At 35.1% G+C, this 17,211-nt stretch overlaps 3 protein-coding genes and 2 pseudogenes across 4 annotated transcripts; 4 read left to right on the top strand and 1 right to left on the bottom strand.

Moving 5' to 3' along the window:
• The first annotated feature begins 982 nt into the window (after window positions 1-982).
• Window positions 983-3,316, top strand: LOC108663612 (cytochrome P450 83B1-like; annotated as a pseudogene).
• A 935-nt stretch (window positions 3,317-4,251) lies between these two features.
• Window positions 4,252-4,750, top strand: LOC18587217 (proteinase inhibitor-like; annotated as a pseudogene). Its single transcript, XR_016023122.1, has 2 exons — window positions 4,252-4,327; window positions 4,441-4,750. The product of XR_016023122.1 is annotated as a proteinase inhibitor-like (transcript).
• Window positions 4,751-4,797: 47 nt separating this feature from the next.
• On the top strand, window positions 4,798-5,934 carry LOC148760486 (disease resistance protein RPM1-like). Its single transcript, XM_088810508.1, has one exon. It carries the CDS (start codon window positions 4,798-4,800, stop codon window positions 5,932-5,934), a length of 1,137 nt encoding a protein of 378 aa, XP_088666634.1.
• Window positions 5,935-6,292: 358 nt separating this feature from the next.
• Window positions 6,293-10,050, bottom strand: LOC18587218 (disease resistance protein RPM1-like). Its single transcript, XM_018129288.2, has 2 exons — window positions 7,085-10,050; window positions 6,293-6,986 (listed from the first exon to the last, which is right to left on the bottom strand). The coding sequence occupies exon 1, from the start codon at window positions 9,897-9,899 to the stop codon at window positions 7,104-7,106; it is 2,796 nt and encodes a 931-aa protein (XP_017984777.2). The 5' UTR covers window positions 9,900-10,050; the 3' UTR covers window positions 6,293-6,986; window positions 7,085-7,103.
• Window positions 10,051-11,820: 1,770 nt separating this feature from the next.
• On the top strand, window positions 11,821-16,115 carry THFS (10-formyltetrahydrofolate synthetase). The gene is made up of 5 exons (XM_018129289.2): window positions 11,821-12,135; window positions 12,695-12,844; window positions 13,554-14,729; window positions 15,287-15,433; window positions 15,601-16,115. Exons 1-5 carry the CDS (start codon window positions 11,977-11,979, stop codon window positions 15,874-15,876), a joined length of 1,908 nt encoding a protein of 635 aa, XP_017984778.1. The 5' UTR covers window positions 11,821-11,976; the 3' UTR covers window positions 15,877-16,115.
• Window positions 16,116-17,211: the final 1,096 nt, after the last annotated feature.

Below are 17,211 nucleotides of genomic sequence, written 5' to 3' on the forward strand. Positions count from 1 at the left end.
TCGATAAAAGGTTATTCATCCGATATTTTTTATCTTATGCCATGTATTTCATCTTGCCTCACACTTGCATTTCATTTTAAAATCAAATAAAATAATTTAACAAAATTGGAGATAAAATAAGTGAATAATAGCTAAGAAAATAAAATGAACTAAAAAATAAAGCCAAATAGGATAATCTAAAAATGGTACCATTCATGGAACGGGGCATTTCGGGGGTACTAATCCTTCCCCGAGCATAACCGTACTCCCGAACCTAGATATAGAAAAACATAGACCAGTTTAAGGTTCTTTCGGCGGGCTTAAAATTAATTTAAGACTTCATCGATTAAAATCGAGTCAATAGGTGGCCAATCATACCTAGTAAAAAATATTGGTAGAGACTCTTAATTTTTTAGAGTTTTCACATCACGTCTGGCGGTCGGGTTCCCGGACCCGCACGTTACGACATATTCAAAGATATTTTAGATGAAAAATAAAGATAGCTTTGTACATCATGTTACTATGACATCATAAACGAAAGATGGTCATTTAGTCTAGTATTTCATTATAAAAAGAAAAATAGCTAGTGTAAAGAATGTGTATTTATTATGGAAGGAAAAAATGCGTAGCACATGCTAATTTCTCGCTAAAGAAAATGGCTACACAACTGATAATATTCGTAATAAGAATATTCAAAGGTATTTTTGACAAAAAATTATGACAGCCTCGTACATCAAGTTACTATGACATCATACATTACAAATAAACGAAATATTAACATTTAGTCCAGTATTTCATTTTCAAGAAAGAAGATATTTTTCACATTTCCATTTAAATATATATATACATATATATACATACATATATATATATATATAATATATATGTATAATAATGTAAATTGTTTGCACTTAAGTGTGACCTATGTCTATAAAGGGGACTCTTTCCTTTGGATTTTCACAAGTTTGAGTCAATTACTAAATTAGGAATTTAGAAATTTACCATGGGATTGTTGCTTTTCTTTGTTATTCTAGCTCTCCGTATCGTGGTCCTTTTCTTTCTCAGAAAACGTAGACACAATCCCCCTAACCCCCTTTGTCTTCCCTTGATTTGTAGCTTACTCCAGCTTAATAGTTCACCAACCCCTCATATTTTTCTTTGGAAGCTTTCACAAAAATATGGTCCTTTAATGTCTTTGCAGCTTGGTCTAAGACCAACTCTAGTTTTTTCTTCACAAAAAATGGCCAAAACCATCTTGAAAGCTCATGACCTTGATTTTTGTAGTAGGCCTCGATTCCTTGGCCAGCACAAATTGTCTTACAATGCCTTAGATTTGACTTTTTCACCTTATAATTTTTATTAGAGAGAGATCAAGCAAATTTGCAACCTTCATCTCTTTAATTAAAAGTAGAGTGCTATTTTGTCGTCCAATTCGAGAAGATGAAGTTGCTCACATGATCAAATAAATATCCAAATCATCTTATGATTTGAAACCAATCAACTTGAGTGAGTTGTTGATGTATGTTACCAGTACAATATATAACTTGTGGAATAGCCTTTGGCAAGAGGTATGATGATGAAGGTAGTGAAAGAAGTAGATTCCATGGGTTGTTTAATGAAACTCAAGCCATGCTGGGGAGTTTTTTTGTTGCTGGCTATCTCCCTTTCATAGGTTGGTTTGATAGGCTCTTGGAATTACTGGGTCATCTTGAAAAAAATTTAAAGATTTTGATATATTCTATCAAGAATTTATTGATGAACATCTTGACCCCAATAGATCAAAATCAAAGCAAGTGATATTATTGATGTTTTACAACAAATTTGGAAAGATTGCATATTTCAAGTTAATCTCAATTTTTTTTGGAATAAAATATGAATTCATTATCATCACTAAATAAAAACAACTGACAAATATACTTTGAAGCAACATTTTCAATAAACATTCTTCTCAACACTGCTAATCTCCTCCGACCAAGCTTCCAGCCTCTTTAATGATTGCTCGTTGAAAATCCTCTGGCATTTGAGAAATATTGAACCAGGCAATCGCTTCCTCTCTCATTTCTTTTGCCTTTGTAGCTATCATGTGCGCTACTTCATTACCTTCTCTTGAGCAATGGAGGATATCAAAACAATTAATACTCTCTATCATATTTCAAGCTGATCTCAATTTTGATCACAAAAAAATTGTGCTATGGTTCGATCTTCACTCAAACATTTACTTTGGTTAATTTTTCAAAAATAGCTATTATCTGTGATCAATGATCTTTTAAAAAAAGATTATATTCATCATTGACTTAAAATTTTCATATTTATCTATCCATAATTTTTTTAAATTGTTTCAAATTCGTCCTTCCATCAGTCAATTGTTAACATTGTGCAATTTGTCACATTAGTCTCATGTATATGTAACTAACATTGTGCAATTTGTTATGTATATGTCCACGTGGATAAATCCATCAACAATTCAATTATATGTGGCACTTATGTGTTAAATTTTGTGAAGATTCTAACGACCATTGACTGATGGGAGGATGGATTGATTTGAAATAATTTAAAAGGTTATAAATAATTAATGTGAAATATTTAGGTCAAGGATGAAAATTAAACATTCTTAAAAAGTATGGGGTTGTAGATAAAATTTTCTCAATTATTTATTGTTATCATTTATTTTCTAACTTCACGGTGGGAATACAAGCTTATGCAATTATTTCCTTTTTATGCAGATTATGTTTGTTGGTGGAATTGACACTAGTGCTGCAATAGTGATTTGGGGCATGACCTTTTTATTGAAGGATCCCAAGTCTATGAAGAGAGTTCAAGAGGAAGTCAGAAATTTGATTGGAGATAATATTTTCATAAATAATGATGATATTCAAGATTTGTCATATCTTAAAACTGTGATAAAAAAAGCATTCAGATTGCCATCAACAGCTCGGTTATTATTGTCATGAGAAATAATTAGGAAGGGTGATATTGACGGATATAAAATACCTGCCAAAACACTAGTTTTTGTCAATGCATGGGCTGTAGGAAGAGATCTTAACACCTGAGAAAACCCAATGAGTTCTATCCTGAGAGATTCATTGACAGTTCTATTGATTACAAAGGACTAGACTTTGAGCTCATGCCATTTGGTGCTCCTAGAAGGGGTTGTCCTGGAATATATATGGAAATTGCAACTATGGAGCTTGCTCTTGCTAATCTTCTTTGCAAATTTGATTGGGAAATGCCGGTTGGGATGAACAAGGATGATTTAGACTTTAATGTGATACCTGGTGTTGTTATGCACAAAAAAAGAAATGCTCTTTGCCTTGTGGCTAGGAAGATTAATGTTTGATTTGATGCATGTAAGATTAACTTATTTGGTTGCTTGCTTTGCTTTGGAGTGTGTCAATTACATATTGTGCTTTGTGTGTATTTCAAGGTCAATGTCCATCTGGGTCAGTAATGAATCTTAAGCAAATAGGATTTCATTTTTCTTAAAAGAATATGACTTCCCTACCATTTCAACTTAAATTTCAAATATTCTGCACGGTAAAACGTTTTATGAATGGGATATTTTGTTAATCAGTAATGATTTTTGAAAAAAAAATATGATTTATGTGACATATATTTATAATTTGAATGGAAAGGATATATTATATATCTATGCACTGTTTTTCCCTCTTTCCTTACTCATTTTTAATCTTAAAAATTGTTAGTACATAGTAATAAAGATGTAAGATATTAGCAAAAGGAAATTAGATAGCATGGATAATGTTATGTGCTATAGAATATATTGAAGTATGAAATTATTTGGATCATAAATTAATATATTGAAGGTGTAGAGATTAAAATGTGTTCAAATTTAAGATCAATTACATTAATAAATATTTAAATTCGGACAAAATTATCATATTAAAATTGTGGGGTCGCAAAAATAATTAAAGCTCTTGCCTTATATGGTAAGTTGGTTGTAATTTTTTTCCTTACACGGAAACCTAGGATTTACTTACCATGAATTAATGATTTACTCTTTTTGGCCCTTGCCTTGTATAGTAAGTTGGCTGTACCTTTTTCCTCACAAGGAAACCCAGGATTTACTTACCATGCATCGGTGTCTTACTCTTTTTGGCCCTTGCCTTATATAGTAAGTTGGCTGTAATTTTTTTCTTGCAAAGAAACCTATGATTTACTTACCATGAATGAGTGTCCTACCCTTTTCCGATGACTAGGCAAAATAGTAGTGTATAAGAGAACAAATTATTGTAGGTAAACATAACAAAAGCAAACATGTCTAAATCCCCTTGGCCACCTTACCCACCTTGCGCTACCGATTTGTGCACAAATCCTGCTTGTTGGTCTCATGGTATATTCTATCCTTCTCCTACTGTCTTTGATTTTTTTTAATTGACATGGCTGGGTTAACAGGAAGTATAGCTTCGTTTCAATGATGTGGTGTCATACTTTCCTTTTTTGCAGGACATAAATTCACATGGCCTGAATTGGTTAGAAAGAATGGGCAAGTAGCTAAATCAACTATTGAAAAGGACAATCCTGAAGTTACCGTCAGGATATTACCACCAGGAAGAGGTGGATTCTCAGATTTTGCTGCAATCGTGTTTATGTTTTCCTTGACGATAACGGCAATGTTAGCAATGTCCCTACTGTTGGTTAAGAGGAAAACTAAATTTATGTCAAGTTTCTGAAAAATACTAAATTCATAATAATTTTTGAATGTAGAGTAAATTTATTTGAACAATTCCCCTTTCTGGCAAGCAGATATTGCCTGGAGTACATGGATTTCTTGCATTGAATCTTGTTCAATTCATTCTGACAATGCCAAAGCATCTGAAATCTTGTTTCTTATACCTTGGCATGTTCCCAGAGGATTATGCTGTCAATTGTGCAAGATTGGTTCGACTGTGGATTGCAGAGGGGTTTGTAAAACAACGAGATGGTGCAACACTAGAAGAAGTTGCAAGAGAATATTTGACTGAGCTCATACACAGAAACTTGGTTCAAGCAGAATTGGTTGATTATGATGGTGTGGTTAGAAACTGTCGAGTCCACGATTTAATGCATGAGGTCATTCTTTCCAAGGCAGATGAACTGAATTTGATACAAACTTCAGCCAAAAATATACAATGTCCTAATCAAACAGCTCGATACCTCTCAATCAAGGATGAATCAAACAACGTGTCAAGAAGCGGCGGTTGCTCAAAAACTCATTCAATCATCTTTTTTGAGGTAAACGAATTTCCCAAATCTTTGCTCAGTTCATTGTTTGTGAATTTCATACTTTTGAAAGAATTAGATTTTGAGGGAGTTCCATTGAATTACTTACCTGAAGAATTGGGAAACCTCTTGCATTTGAAATATTTAAGTGTAAGAGATACAAAAGTAAAGATGCTCCTAAAGTCCTTAGCTAAGTTGCGCAACCTAGGAACTTTGGATTTGAAACGTTCTGTTGTGCGTGAATTACCAGTTGAGATCAATAAGCTCTCCAATTTGCAACATCTTATAGCTTATTCTGAGGATTATGATACTCGACAAGGGTTGAAAATACGCGGTACTCTTCGAAGTTTAAACTCCTTGGAAAAGCTTTATTATGTGGACATGAATGCACAAAATAATTTTGGTTTTATTAGAGAGTTGGGAAGTTTGAAGCATTTGAGAAAGTTGGGAATCACTAACCTAAAATCAGAAGGTGGGAATGCTCTGTGCAATGCCATTGAGCATATGTCTTACCTCGAATCACTGGATGTTATTTCAGTAAAGGAGAACGAACTTCTCCAATTGCAATCACTGTCATCTCCTCCCCTTCTTTTGTATTGCCTTCGGCTTCAAGGACGTCTGGAAAAGTTGCCTGATTGGATTTCTGAACTAAAGTGCCTAGTTAGGATTCGATTATTTTGGTCACAATTGTCAGATATTCCACTCAAACAGAGGAACAAGAACATAACTCTAACATGACAATACCATGTTAGGAAGATATGAGCTCTTTGATTTCAACCCTCCTTAGGCTAATCAAGGACGGGGAATGGTCAACCCAACACAAAATCAGTTGATTTCATATATACATAATACTTCAATTTCAGAACATTCATGCAAAGTCATTAGGGCAGTTTTGAATTAAGGATTGTGCTCGATCTTGATGTCTACATTTTTTCTTTTTGGTAGTTTCCTTAATATGGTTTAATTGGTTTTATTTGATACAAAAGCCTTGTAGAACAAACCTAAAATCTTTAACCATGACTCCGACTCTGACCTACCTAAGATAAGCTCTTTTTTTAAAATCAAGTAGAATCTAGCAAGAGAATTTAAACCCTACTTTTTAAATAAAAAATGTATATATCAAACAACATAATTGTGTTTGAATCCTTTACTGAATGTATATTAGAGTGATTTTCGATATACACAAAAAGATGGTCATTTCAGTTAATAAATTAGTCTTTTGGATTAGCGTCGAGGCACGACAAAATGGCATGATTAGAGCCATTTTAGGAAAGTACTATGATGTGGACTCAAGGGAACCATGGCATCAGACTCCACTGGTGGTGTGTGTGTGTTCCCAGGATGGAATAGCTCAAGAGAGCTGTCACATGATGCAAGTATGCATTGAGCTTCACATCAAACATGTGTCTTAGTGATTTTGGATACATATATAGATGGATGATTACTTCTGCCGATAAACTAGCTAGCCTTAAGGCTACACCTCACAATAACACAAGTGCTAATGTACTTCTTGAGCCTAGCTAGCTCGTTAGGCATTAACATTCTTGCAAATTATATATAATCTTGATCTCGTTCAAAACCTGTTCCAAATGTTCTTGTCAAGAGCTCTTAGCTTTGTTTTTGAACAAATTTAGGAGAAACAACATAAAGGAAAACAAAACACATCATGAACACTGAGAAATAGTGATCAACATCAACAACACTACAGTCTTGATGGGAAAGAAATGACCACTTCTTTTGATTGATTTTTCAAGGAATTTAACCATCCTGGATTAATAGACAAGCACCACCTACAAGCAAAATACATGCCTTCCAGTATAAATATAATAGAATCACAAAAGCGCAAAAGCAACAAATTAGTATAAACTTTAACTTTGGAAGAGTGTACCTGTAGTTTCAGAAGACTTCTAACGTAAGTATTCTAACAAGCTTGAATCACCGAGCTTGTAGGTTGAATATTGTTGTTGAGTATTCATGAAGTAGAAATAGACATTTGGTATATGTTGAACTTTCCAATGGTCTTGGCCAACATCCGGTAGCATTCTTCGAGCAAATTCTTTCGACATATCACTAATTTCCAAATATTTGAGGCACTTCATATGGCATATGCCAGATGGCAGCTCCTCCAATCTTGGACAAGATTCAATCCAAAGCATTTCAACAAGACACAATGCTTTTTCATCTATTATCAATCTATTAAATCTATCCATCCCTTCAAGCGTTAACTCCTTGAGTACCGGAAAGTACCCATCCTCAAAATGCAGTTGTTCTCCATTGTATCCCTTGTAGAGAGCAAGCTCCAATAACTTAGGTAAACCCCCAAGCATTTTGAGTGGAATATCTGACAATTGTGACCAAAATAATCGAATCCTAACTAGGCACTTTAGTTCAGAAATCCAATCAGGCAACTTTTCCAGACGTCCTTGAAGCCGAAGGCAATTCAAAAGAAGGGGAGGAGATGACATTGATTGCAATTGGAGAAGTTCGTTCTCCTTGACTGAAATAACATGCAGTGATTCGAGGTAAGACATATGCTCAATGGCATTGCACAGAGCATTCCCAGCTTCTGATTTTAGGTTGGTGATTCCCAACTTTCTCAAATGCTTCAAACTTCCCAACTCTCTAATAAAACCAAAATTATTTTGTGCATTCATGTCCACATAATAAAGCTTTTCCAAGGAGTTTAAACTTCGAAGAGTACCGCGTATTTTCACCCCTTGTCGAGTATCATAATCCTCAGAATAAGCTAAAAGATGTTGCAAATTGGAGAGCTTATTGATCTCAACTGGTAATTCACGCACAAGAGAACGTTTCAAATCCAAAGTTCCTAGGTTGCGCAACTTAGCTAAGGACTTTGGGAGCATCTTTACTTTTGTATCTCTTACACTTAAATATTTCAAATGCAAGAGGTTTCCCAATTCTTCAGGTAAGTAATTCAATGGAACTCCCTCAAAATCTAATTCTTTCAAAAGTATGAAATTCGCAAACAATGAACTGAGCAAAGATTTGGGAAATTCGTTTACCTCAAAAAAGATGATTGAATGAGTTTTTGAGCAACCGCTACTTCTTGACAAGTTGTTCGATTCATCCCTGATTGAGAGGTGTCGAGCGGTTTGATTAGGACATTGTAAATTTTTGGCTGAAGTTTGTATCAAACTCAGTTCATCTGACTTGGAAAGAATGACCTCATGCATTAAATCGTGGACTCGACAGTCTCTAACCACACCATCAAAATCAACCCATTCTGCTTGAACCAAGTTTCTGCGTATGAGCTCAGTCAAGTATTCTCTAGCAGCGTCTTCTAGTGTTGCACCATCTCGTTGTTTTACAAACCCCTCTGCAATCCACAGTCGAACCAATCTTGCACAATTGACAACATAATCCTCTGGGAACATGCCAAGGTACAAGAAACAAGATTTGAGATGATAAGGCAAATCATGATAACTGAAGGAAAGAATTTTTTTGATACGCGTGAGATGTATGTTGCTTTCTAATTGTGATTGGAGGCTATCGTGCAAGCCTTGCCATTCACCAACATCTCTGCCTTTACTTGACAGAAGTCCACCAATGGCCACAATTGCAAGCGGTAAGCCTTCACATCGTTTGGCAATATCAAAAGACAATTCCTTCAACTCTAGAGGGCATTGCTTATCTTCGTCGAATTGGAATGCTATTCTGCATAAGAGCTCTTGTGCCAATTCTAGAGGTAGAGGTCTCAGCTCGAGGACATCAACAAGTGATGATCTTTTGCAAAAGTCAGCGGCATTCCTGCTCCTTGTTGTGAGCATAATTCTACTACTTCTGTCATTACCAAACAGTGCATACTCTACATCTCCCCAAAAGTCTTCTTTCCATATGTCATCAAACACTACAAAGTACCTCTTGTCCCGTAAATATTCTCTGGATTTGCTAATCAGCTCATTACCGTCCATTGCATTAACCTCACTAGGATAAGACTCTTTCCTGGACTCATAAAACCGCCTTATCATGGTCTTTAGCAGCTCCTCCACCTTGTATGATTGAGAGACTGTAATCCAAGCATGGCAGTCAAAGTGTCCTGTGTCGATTTGTTCATCAAGAACTTTCTTGGCAAGAGTTGTCTTACCAACTCCTCCCATGCCCACCAGTGAAATAACCGTACGATGAGATTCACCATGCATCAATTTGCTTACCAACTCCGTTTTCAGAGAATCAATGCCCACAAGTGCATCATTCTCAACGAAATGGAGCCCCATTCGAGGGTCATGCCAAGTTTTATTCTCAGCAGCGCCTCCTGATGCAAAGGTGTTGAAGCTGTATCGTTCGCTTCTTTCCCTGATTTCGCGTACTGATGTTTTGATATCTTGAATCTCCGATGCTATCTCATGGCGTTTTCTCATACTCTTTACCCGACAATCAATTTTCCGGAGGAAAGCCTTGAATCTATGCTGGTGATGGCGTTTTCCCACATGAAGAATGTACTCATCAATGGCATCTTCTATACGGAAAGCTGCTTCCCTGGTATGTTTCACCCATGTTCTCAACCCATTGTTGTCATCTTCCTTAGCCGCCTTCGCATCTGCATCTCTTAGGAAAGAAGAAATGAACTCTAACTCAACCTTAATGTCTTCAACTTCTCTATGAACACCTCTTAGCAGCTTCACCTCTTGATTGAGCAAGGGGATCAACCTTTCAAGAACTAAGCTCACAGCCACCTCAGCCATCTGGTCCTTAATTCTAGCTTTTGATTCAATTTCAGGGGCTTTTGATTCCCTCTCTGTCTTCCCAATCTTGAAGATTAGATCTGGATGAAAGCCAGGGAAAGGAAAAGGGGATAATAATAAAAAAAGGGCAGCCTAATTTGACCCGAAATCCTTAGTCTTACTGCAAAATCATATATAATAATACCATGTGCACCAAGTCAACCTTGCTTTATTATATGTGCTTGACTTAGTAATTACTTGTTTCGAATTCAAAAGTTGTTGGCCGAATTGACTACAGTATTTCTTAATAACAATGTTGGTCAGATTTCATTTTCATTTTTCCAATGGACATGTATGGCTAATTTCTATCGTTTAACTTTGTCTTCGGGTACACGAAACCCCATATTCTTTTATATTTTTTCCTTGTTGATTTTGTTGCATTTTACACTTATTTGTTTCTTGCTTCCTCACAAGTTGCTGTAAAAAAGAAAGCAAATGACTTCACATTATTACTTCTTAATTGTTTTTAATTTCGGGCAAAAAGGTTTTGAATGTATCTTTGAAATTAAACCTAAATGCTTGGATGTAAATTTCAATTTATATAAAAAATGTAATATATACACTTCCGTTCAATACGTATCAATTTATTTTTATGGCTTGAATTAAAAATTGAAGATTTTATTAAAATTTTTTTAATAAAAGACTCGAACTTTAAATTTTGTAATGTTCTCTCTAAGATTAATCAAACGCATTCTTAATTTGTAAATTATTTGTTTCTTTTAAATCGATTAATATGATTAATATTGTCTCTTGCAACGCATAAATTCAAATGGCTTGAATTGTTGGGAAAGAATAGTCAAGTTGCTAAATCAACAATTAAAAAGGACAATCTTGAAGTAACTGTTGACATAATAACAATTACATATTAATTAATATATTTTAATAATAAATTTAAATTAAATGACTTAAATAGTCTTCTGACCGAGTTTAGGGCAGGATTTTAGAGGTGTTAATCAAGGGAGAATCAATTTGGTCCATGAACATTTCTATCTATATATTGTCAGTCAACAAAAAAAATGACATCTTCTTAATTGAAAGTCATCATGATAATAAAGGAGAAATAATCAATTGTTCATTAAAAGTAAAAATATTTAGAATTAAATGTACGGGGCTGTAATTTTTAATATCTTTCTTATTATTACTTTTTTATTATCATAGTAAATAGTTAAAATACTATTTTGAATTTTTTTTTATTTTGTATTATTTTCACCAAATTTAATAAATGACTTTGCAATGTATTGATTACATATAAGTTTTTTTATAAATATCACTTCAACGAGTGTCAATAAATTATCGATAAACATTTCACTAAGTCTAGTATTAAAAAGAAAAACATTTTGCTTACTCTTTCGTTGATTGAATGTATATTTTTAATTTGATGAATAATTTGAAAAAAAAAACTTTAGTTTTAGTATTTTTTAAATTTTTTAAAATTTATATTAGAATATTTATAAACCATACTTTTTAATATAAAAAATAAAAAAAATGTTAAAAAATGATATAAAATGTAAAAAAAAATAAAAATTTTAGGTGTTAAAAAATTTGGATATAAATGCATATATAAAGGATTAAAAAATATAAATACAGACAATATATGAAATTGGTTCATTTCCCCAAACAAAAATCCTATGAATGCAAAGTTTTCCGCAGGATTCTTCACCGTATCCGGTCCAAACGTGGATGCTCGTTATGCTAAATTCACAGCTTCATCTGTCACAGTCAACCTCCACCCACTGCCACATAAGAAAAATGGAACCTCAAAAACCAATCAAACTTCAATAATGCATCACAGTCATGACATTGCACAGTAACACTTACTTCTCTGCTCCTTCCCTTCCCATTTGCCACCTCACTTAGATAAGAGAAATAAAGAAAAAGGCACACACTCGCATGTTTTAGACTTTTCCTTCTTTTGTTTTGTTCTCCTTGCTTTCGATAATTTTGTGCCGATTTTTGTGTTCTAGAATGCAGATTGGTGGATTTTGAAGGAAACCCAGATTAGACCAACCAAAAAAATTTAGACCTAAGAAAAAGGAAAATGAGTTCAAGAAGTGTGAGGAAGTTGGAGGTGGTGTCACCAGTGCCAGCAGACATAGATATTGCAAACTCAGTTGAACCATTTCATATTTCTGAGATTGCTAAGGATCTGAATCTCAGTTCCAACCATTATGATCTTTATGGCAAATACAAAGCCAAGGTCTTTTCTTTGTTTCCTTTTAGTTGTTATGATAATTCTCATATGCCCATTTCATTGGATTTTGATGTATGTTATTCTATGCATTTTAGTTGTTTATTTTGGTTGATCGTTTGTTTTGTTGTTTAGAGATGGCCAAGATATGAAACTTTGGATTCTGTAATGATTGATTTAGTCGGTTGGTTGTCATTTTGAAATTGAAAAATGGTAAAAGTAGAAAATTGAATAATAAGATCAGACTTAAAAATTTTATCTTTTTCCATGATTTTTCTGGATTTTCTCAACTGCCAAATTAAAACTTTTCTCTTTGGTTGTTGAATACTTAAAATGCCAGATTTGACACATGCTCTGTTGCTTCAAAGATAATGCAGGAAATGGAAAAGAAGAGAATTCTTATTTTCTTTTGATTTTGACTTATTTGAGATGAAGTATAGTTGATTGAGTGTTTAAAAGATTTAAAAGTCCAGGAGAAAACCATTTGTTTGTATGCTCTTTCCTTATTTATGTTAGCAACTGAATGTTGGGATTTGAATTTGATTTACTTGGGTGATTTGGTTTATAGGTGTTGTTATCCGTGCTTGATGAGCTTCAAGGATCTGAAGATGGTTATTATGTGGTAGTCGGGGGAATTACTCCAACTCCACTTGGAGAAGGCAAGTCCACTACTACAGTTGGTCTGTGCCAAGCTTTGGGTGCTTTTCTTGATAAAAAGGTAGTCATTTCATTATTCACACTTAATGATATTTTTATATATAGGAAATTGCCAAATGAAATGGTGCTGCTCTAGCTCTTTCTGGGATATAAGATTATACATTGAACTTATTGAGGGTTTTTTATTGCGTTCTAGATCCTCTGTTGTTGTTGTTTCTTGTTTTGCAGCATACATTGAAATACATTAGAACTGTAAAAGCTCTCTTATTTTGTTAAACGGACAGCTTTGACATTGGAATCTTGGCAGATGGGACAATTTTTGCTCAAAGTAATATATTTCAAGCTAACTTCATAAATGGCAGAGAATAAATGCCATGATTCTTGATGTATAAAATTGCTTATTCCTAAATGAGCCTGTAAAGCAATCTCAACAATTGAAGCTATCATTGTGATTGGGAATGGCTTTTTCAGTTTCTTCCTGTGTAAATTTAGTTTGAAAGAATTTCAAATCTGAGAATTACTGCATTAGTATCATTTTGACTTTTTAGATATTCTTGATCTACAGTTATGTGACCTATGTATATCTTGAAATATTAGTTTAGAAGCCTAGTTAGCAAATGTCCTTGATGAAGCTAACTCTTTTTTATGTTTTTCAATTCTCCTTGTGCAAGTTTACTGGTGAGAGATTAGAACTATTTATAGCTGGACATGGATACAGAAGTTTCAAACTTGACAATCTTATGTTTTAACTACTTAATCCATCCTGATAGGTTGTTACCTGTCTTCGCCAACCATCACAAGGACCAACTTTTGGAATAAAAGGAGGTGCAGCTGGCGGAGGCTACAGTCAGGTGATCCCGATGGATGAGTTTAATCTTCATCTAACTGGAGATATTCATGCAATAACAGCTGCAAACAATCTGCTTGCTGCTGCCATTGATACTAGGATTTTTCATGAGTCATCCCAATCAGATAAGGCTCTCTTTAATCGATTATGCCCACCAAATAAAGATGGAAAAAGGAAATTCAGTGATATCATGTTTAGACGACTGAAGAAGCTTGGCATCTCCAAAACACATCCTGAGGACCTTACACCAGAAGAAGTTAAAAAATTTTCTAGGCTTGATATTGACCCCAATTCTATTACATGGAGAAGAGTGATGGATGTAAATGATCGGTTCTTGAGGAAAATCACTGTTGGCCAGGGCCCAGAAGAAAAGGGGATGGTAAGGGAAACAGGATTTGATATTTCAGTTGCTAGTGAGATAATGGCAGTTTTAGCCCTAACAACATCTCTTGCTGATATGAGAGAGCGGCTTGGAAAAATGGTAATTGGAAATAGCAAGGCTGGTGATCCTATAACTGCTGATGATCTTGGTGTTGGAGGTGCTTTAACAGTGCTTATGAAGGATGCCATCAACCCTACTCTAATGCAGACCCTTGAGGGAACCCCTGTTCTTGTTCATGCTGGTCCATTTGCAAACATTGCCCATGGTAATTCTTCTATCGTGGCTGATAAAATTGCATTGAAGCTGGTGGGACCAGGTGGGTTTGTGGTCACTGAAGCAGGTTTTGGTGCTGATATTGGAACAGAAAAGTTCATGAATATCAAGTGCCGATACAGTGGTCTAATACCTCAGTGTGCTATTATTGTGGCAACAATAAGGGCCTTGAAAATGCATGGTGGTGGCCCTGAAGTTGTTGCTGGAAAGCCTCTTGACCATGCCTATGTAAATGAGAATGTTTCTCTGGTGGAAGCTGGTTGCGTGAATTTGGCCAGGCATATTGCAAACACTAAGGCTTATGGTGTAAATGTTGTTGTTGCTGTCAACAAGTTTTCAACTGATACTGAAGCAGAAATGAATGCAGTTAGAAATGCGGCATTGGCTGCTGGAGCATTTGATGCTGTAATCTGTACTCACCATGCTCATGGTGGTAAAGGAGCGGTTAGTGTCTTCCCCCTATCAATCTGTTTCCACAAATACATAATGATCTGCCCAAATGTGCACTCTTTAGAATTAGCCTCTTTGTTTCACCCTCATGGCATCTCATCGCCTATGCATTTTAAGTACCTAGGTCCATCTAATTTAACAGATTCGGCACTCTGCCTTTTTTTCAATCTTGCACTCACCCCATGTCAAACAGTATGATTGACACATAACTGGTTTTGTCAACGAACTACGCCCTATGGTTTCTCTCTTTTTAAAGCTGTAACTTCTAATTGTACCATCCAGCAGAGGCACTTGCTCTGGATCAGCATCACTGTTTGCCTCCAAATCTTTAGATTTCTTTGTGAAATCCCTCCTTTCTGGGGTAGCTTTGACAATAATCATTTTATTGAATGAAAATGGACCTTGGGCAATCTGACATACATGCTACTAAGTAGTGCATATTCAACGTTAACTTAAGAGAAAATGTTATGGTTGCAAATCTTGAAGTTCAAACTATGTGTGTATTAGAACGTAGTGCCGTTGATTCCTCTAATCTTAATTTTAATTGTCAGGTGGACCTTGGAGTTGCTGTTCAAAGGGCCTGTGAGAATGTGACACAGCCACTGAGGTTCCTATATCCTCTGGATATTAGTATTAAAGAGAAAATAGAGGCAATAGCAAGGTCATATGGTGCCAGTGGTGTCGAATACACAGAGCAGGTAAACTCTCCATAGATCTTTCATCAGTTCCTTCCATTTTATATTGCAATTAATTCTTTTAATTGAACACCTCATTGTCAATTTTCTATTGTTTTTTTAACTCACAAAACCATTCAGGAGTTTCTTCTTGTCTTTTTGACATGAGTCCTTTCTTTTTGTCCAACCAGGCTGAAAAACAGATCGAGATGTGCAGCAGACAAGGGTTTTCTGGTCTACCAATCTGCATGGCCAAAACCCAGTACTCATTTTCACACATTGCCTCTGAGAAAGGAGCACCAAGCGGATTTATCTTACCAATAAGGGATGTGAGAGCCAGCATAGGAGCTGGGTTTATTTACCCCTTAGTTGGTACAATGAGCACAATGCCAGGGCTACCAACAAGGCCTTGCTTCTATGAAATTGATCTTGACACGACCACTGGAAAGGTTATTGGTCTTTCATGAAGCATTAGTCAAAATCTCTGTAGCATGTGTGATTCTCTAAGATGCTTGCTGAGGGCCTTCTCGAGTGTACATGTGCAGCAATTGGGCGAGAACTCTGTCACAGTTCTTGAAACCTTTGTTCCTGCACTTTTCCCAGTTGTCCTTTGTACCATTTTAACATAAAGTTGGATACCTGTGAAGAATACCGAATCTTTTCCCATCATCTATTTCAGTCTGGAATAAACAAATTTTTATGCTCATCTTGGTTAACGATCCAATAATTTTTTCTTGTTATTTTCACTTGAGAGGTTATGTTCTTTATTCTTTGAGGGCTTTGCACAGTCAAGACTGAACACTGCTTTAGATGCACCTGGCATGGCTGCTAGTTCTGATATAGTTTCTATTCATTGATAGAAATGGACCATCTATGGGATGCTTTCACAACCTTGATGGTGTTCGTTTACCTTTGGTTGTACCCATAGTCTCAGAACTTGAATATCAAGCATATAATATATATGTAGTGTAATAAAGCTTGAGCAATAACAACTGATCAAGTGCAAAAAACATAGAATATCTTTCAAACGTTCAATTTTCCAATTTCATAATCTTTTGACACTAGTACCATGAGTAGAGATGGTAAAGTTGAACAAATTAAAAAAATTTTCTTGATTTGTGCATAATTCGAATTCAAATCAATCTATTTTTGAATTGCTCAAACTTAAAAATTTAAATTCAAAATGATCCGAATTAGAATTTGTAAGAGATAATTAAAACTATAAAATCTAAATATAAAAGAAAAGTTACAAATAAAACACTAGGAAAAAGAGATGGGAAAAACTCAGCCACTGAAGGAATAATATCTAAAAATGCCTTTGAATTTTACCAAAAAAATGTATTTAATCCATCTAGTTTTATTGCATGTAATTAAGGATATCCAAACTCTTACTCCAAGCATACCATAACTGTAATGGAATACAGAATATTCTTCCCTTGAGAAGGCAACATCTACTCTTACAAAAAGAGAGAACTAGCGCAGCTGCTGCTCTCTTCATCTGAACATGGATCACTACCAATAGACATGGTTAAAGTTAGTCCATAGACATAATTGATAAGCTGGAAAAACTGGCATGCATGATGCTAAAATGACAGAAAAGCTAAACACTTACAATGCTACAACGTTGACCATAAAATAGGCCTCGATGTAAACCTTTTGTTGGTCCTCAATAACGATGTGCGGAGAATCACCATGGCAAACCGAGAATTTAGTGTAGTGAAGCCACATGTGAGTGCGACCGGCAGGCTCATCCCAGAGAAAACAGAGCTTGGAATTAGCCGGTGAAACCAGTGATAAAATAT

The sequence above is a fragment of the Theobroma cacao genome, chromosome 10 (assembly GCF_053813885.1).
Source record: "Theobroma cacao isolate CCN51 chromosome 10, ASM5381388v1, whole genome shotgun sequence".
NCBI classification, from domain to species: domain Eukaryota; kingdom Viridiplantae; phylum Streptophyta; class Magnoliopsida; order Malvales; family Malvaceae; genus Theobroma; species Theobroma cacao.

Excerpts from the sequence above, each read along its gene's own strand:
- LOC148760486 (XM_088810508.1), top strand. The coding sequence starts at position 4,798 with ATGCCAAAGCATCTGAAATCTTGTTTCTTATACCTTGGCATGTTCCCA.
- LOC18587218 (XM_018129288.2), bottom strand. The coding sequence starts at position 9,899 with ATGGCTGAGGTGGCTGTGAGCTTAGTTCTTGAAAGGTTGATCCCCTTG.
- THFS (XM_018129289.2), top strand. The coding sequence starts at position 11,977 with ATGAGTTCAAGAAGTGTGAGGAAGTTGGAGGTGGTGTCACCAGTGCCA. Across the intron at positions 14,730-15,286 it reads CTCATGGTGGTAAAGGAGCG|GTGGACCTTGGAGTTGCTGT; the intron begins GTTAGTGTCTTC and ends TTTAATTGTCAG. Across the intron at positions 15,434-15,600 it reads GTGTCGAATACACAGAGCAG|GCTGAAAAACAGATCGAGAT; the intron begins GTAAACTCTCCA and ends TTGTCCAACCAG.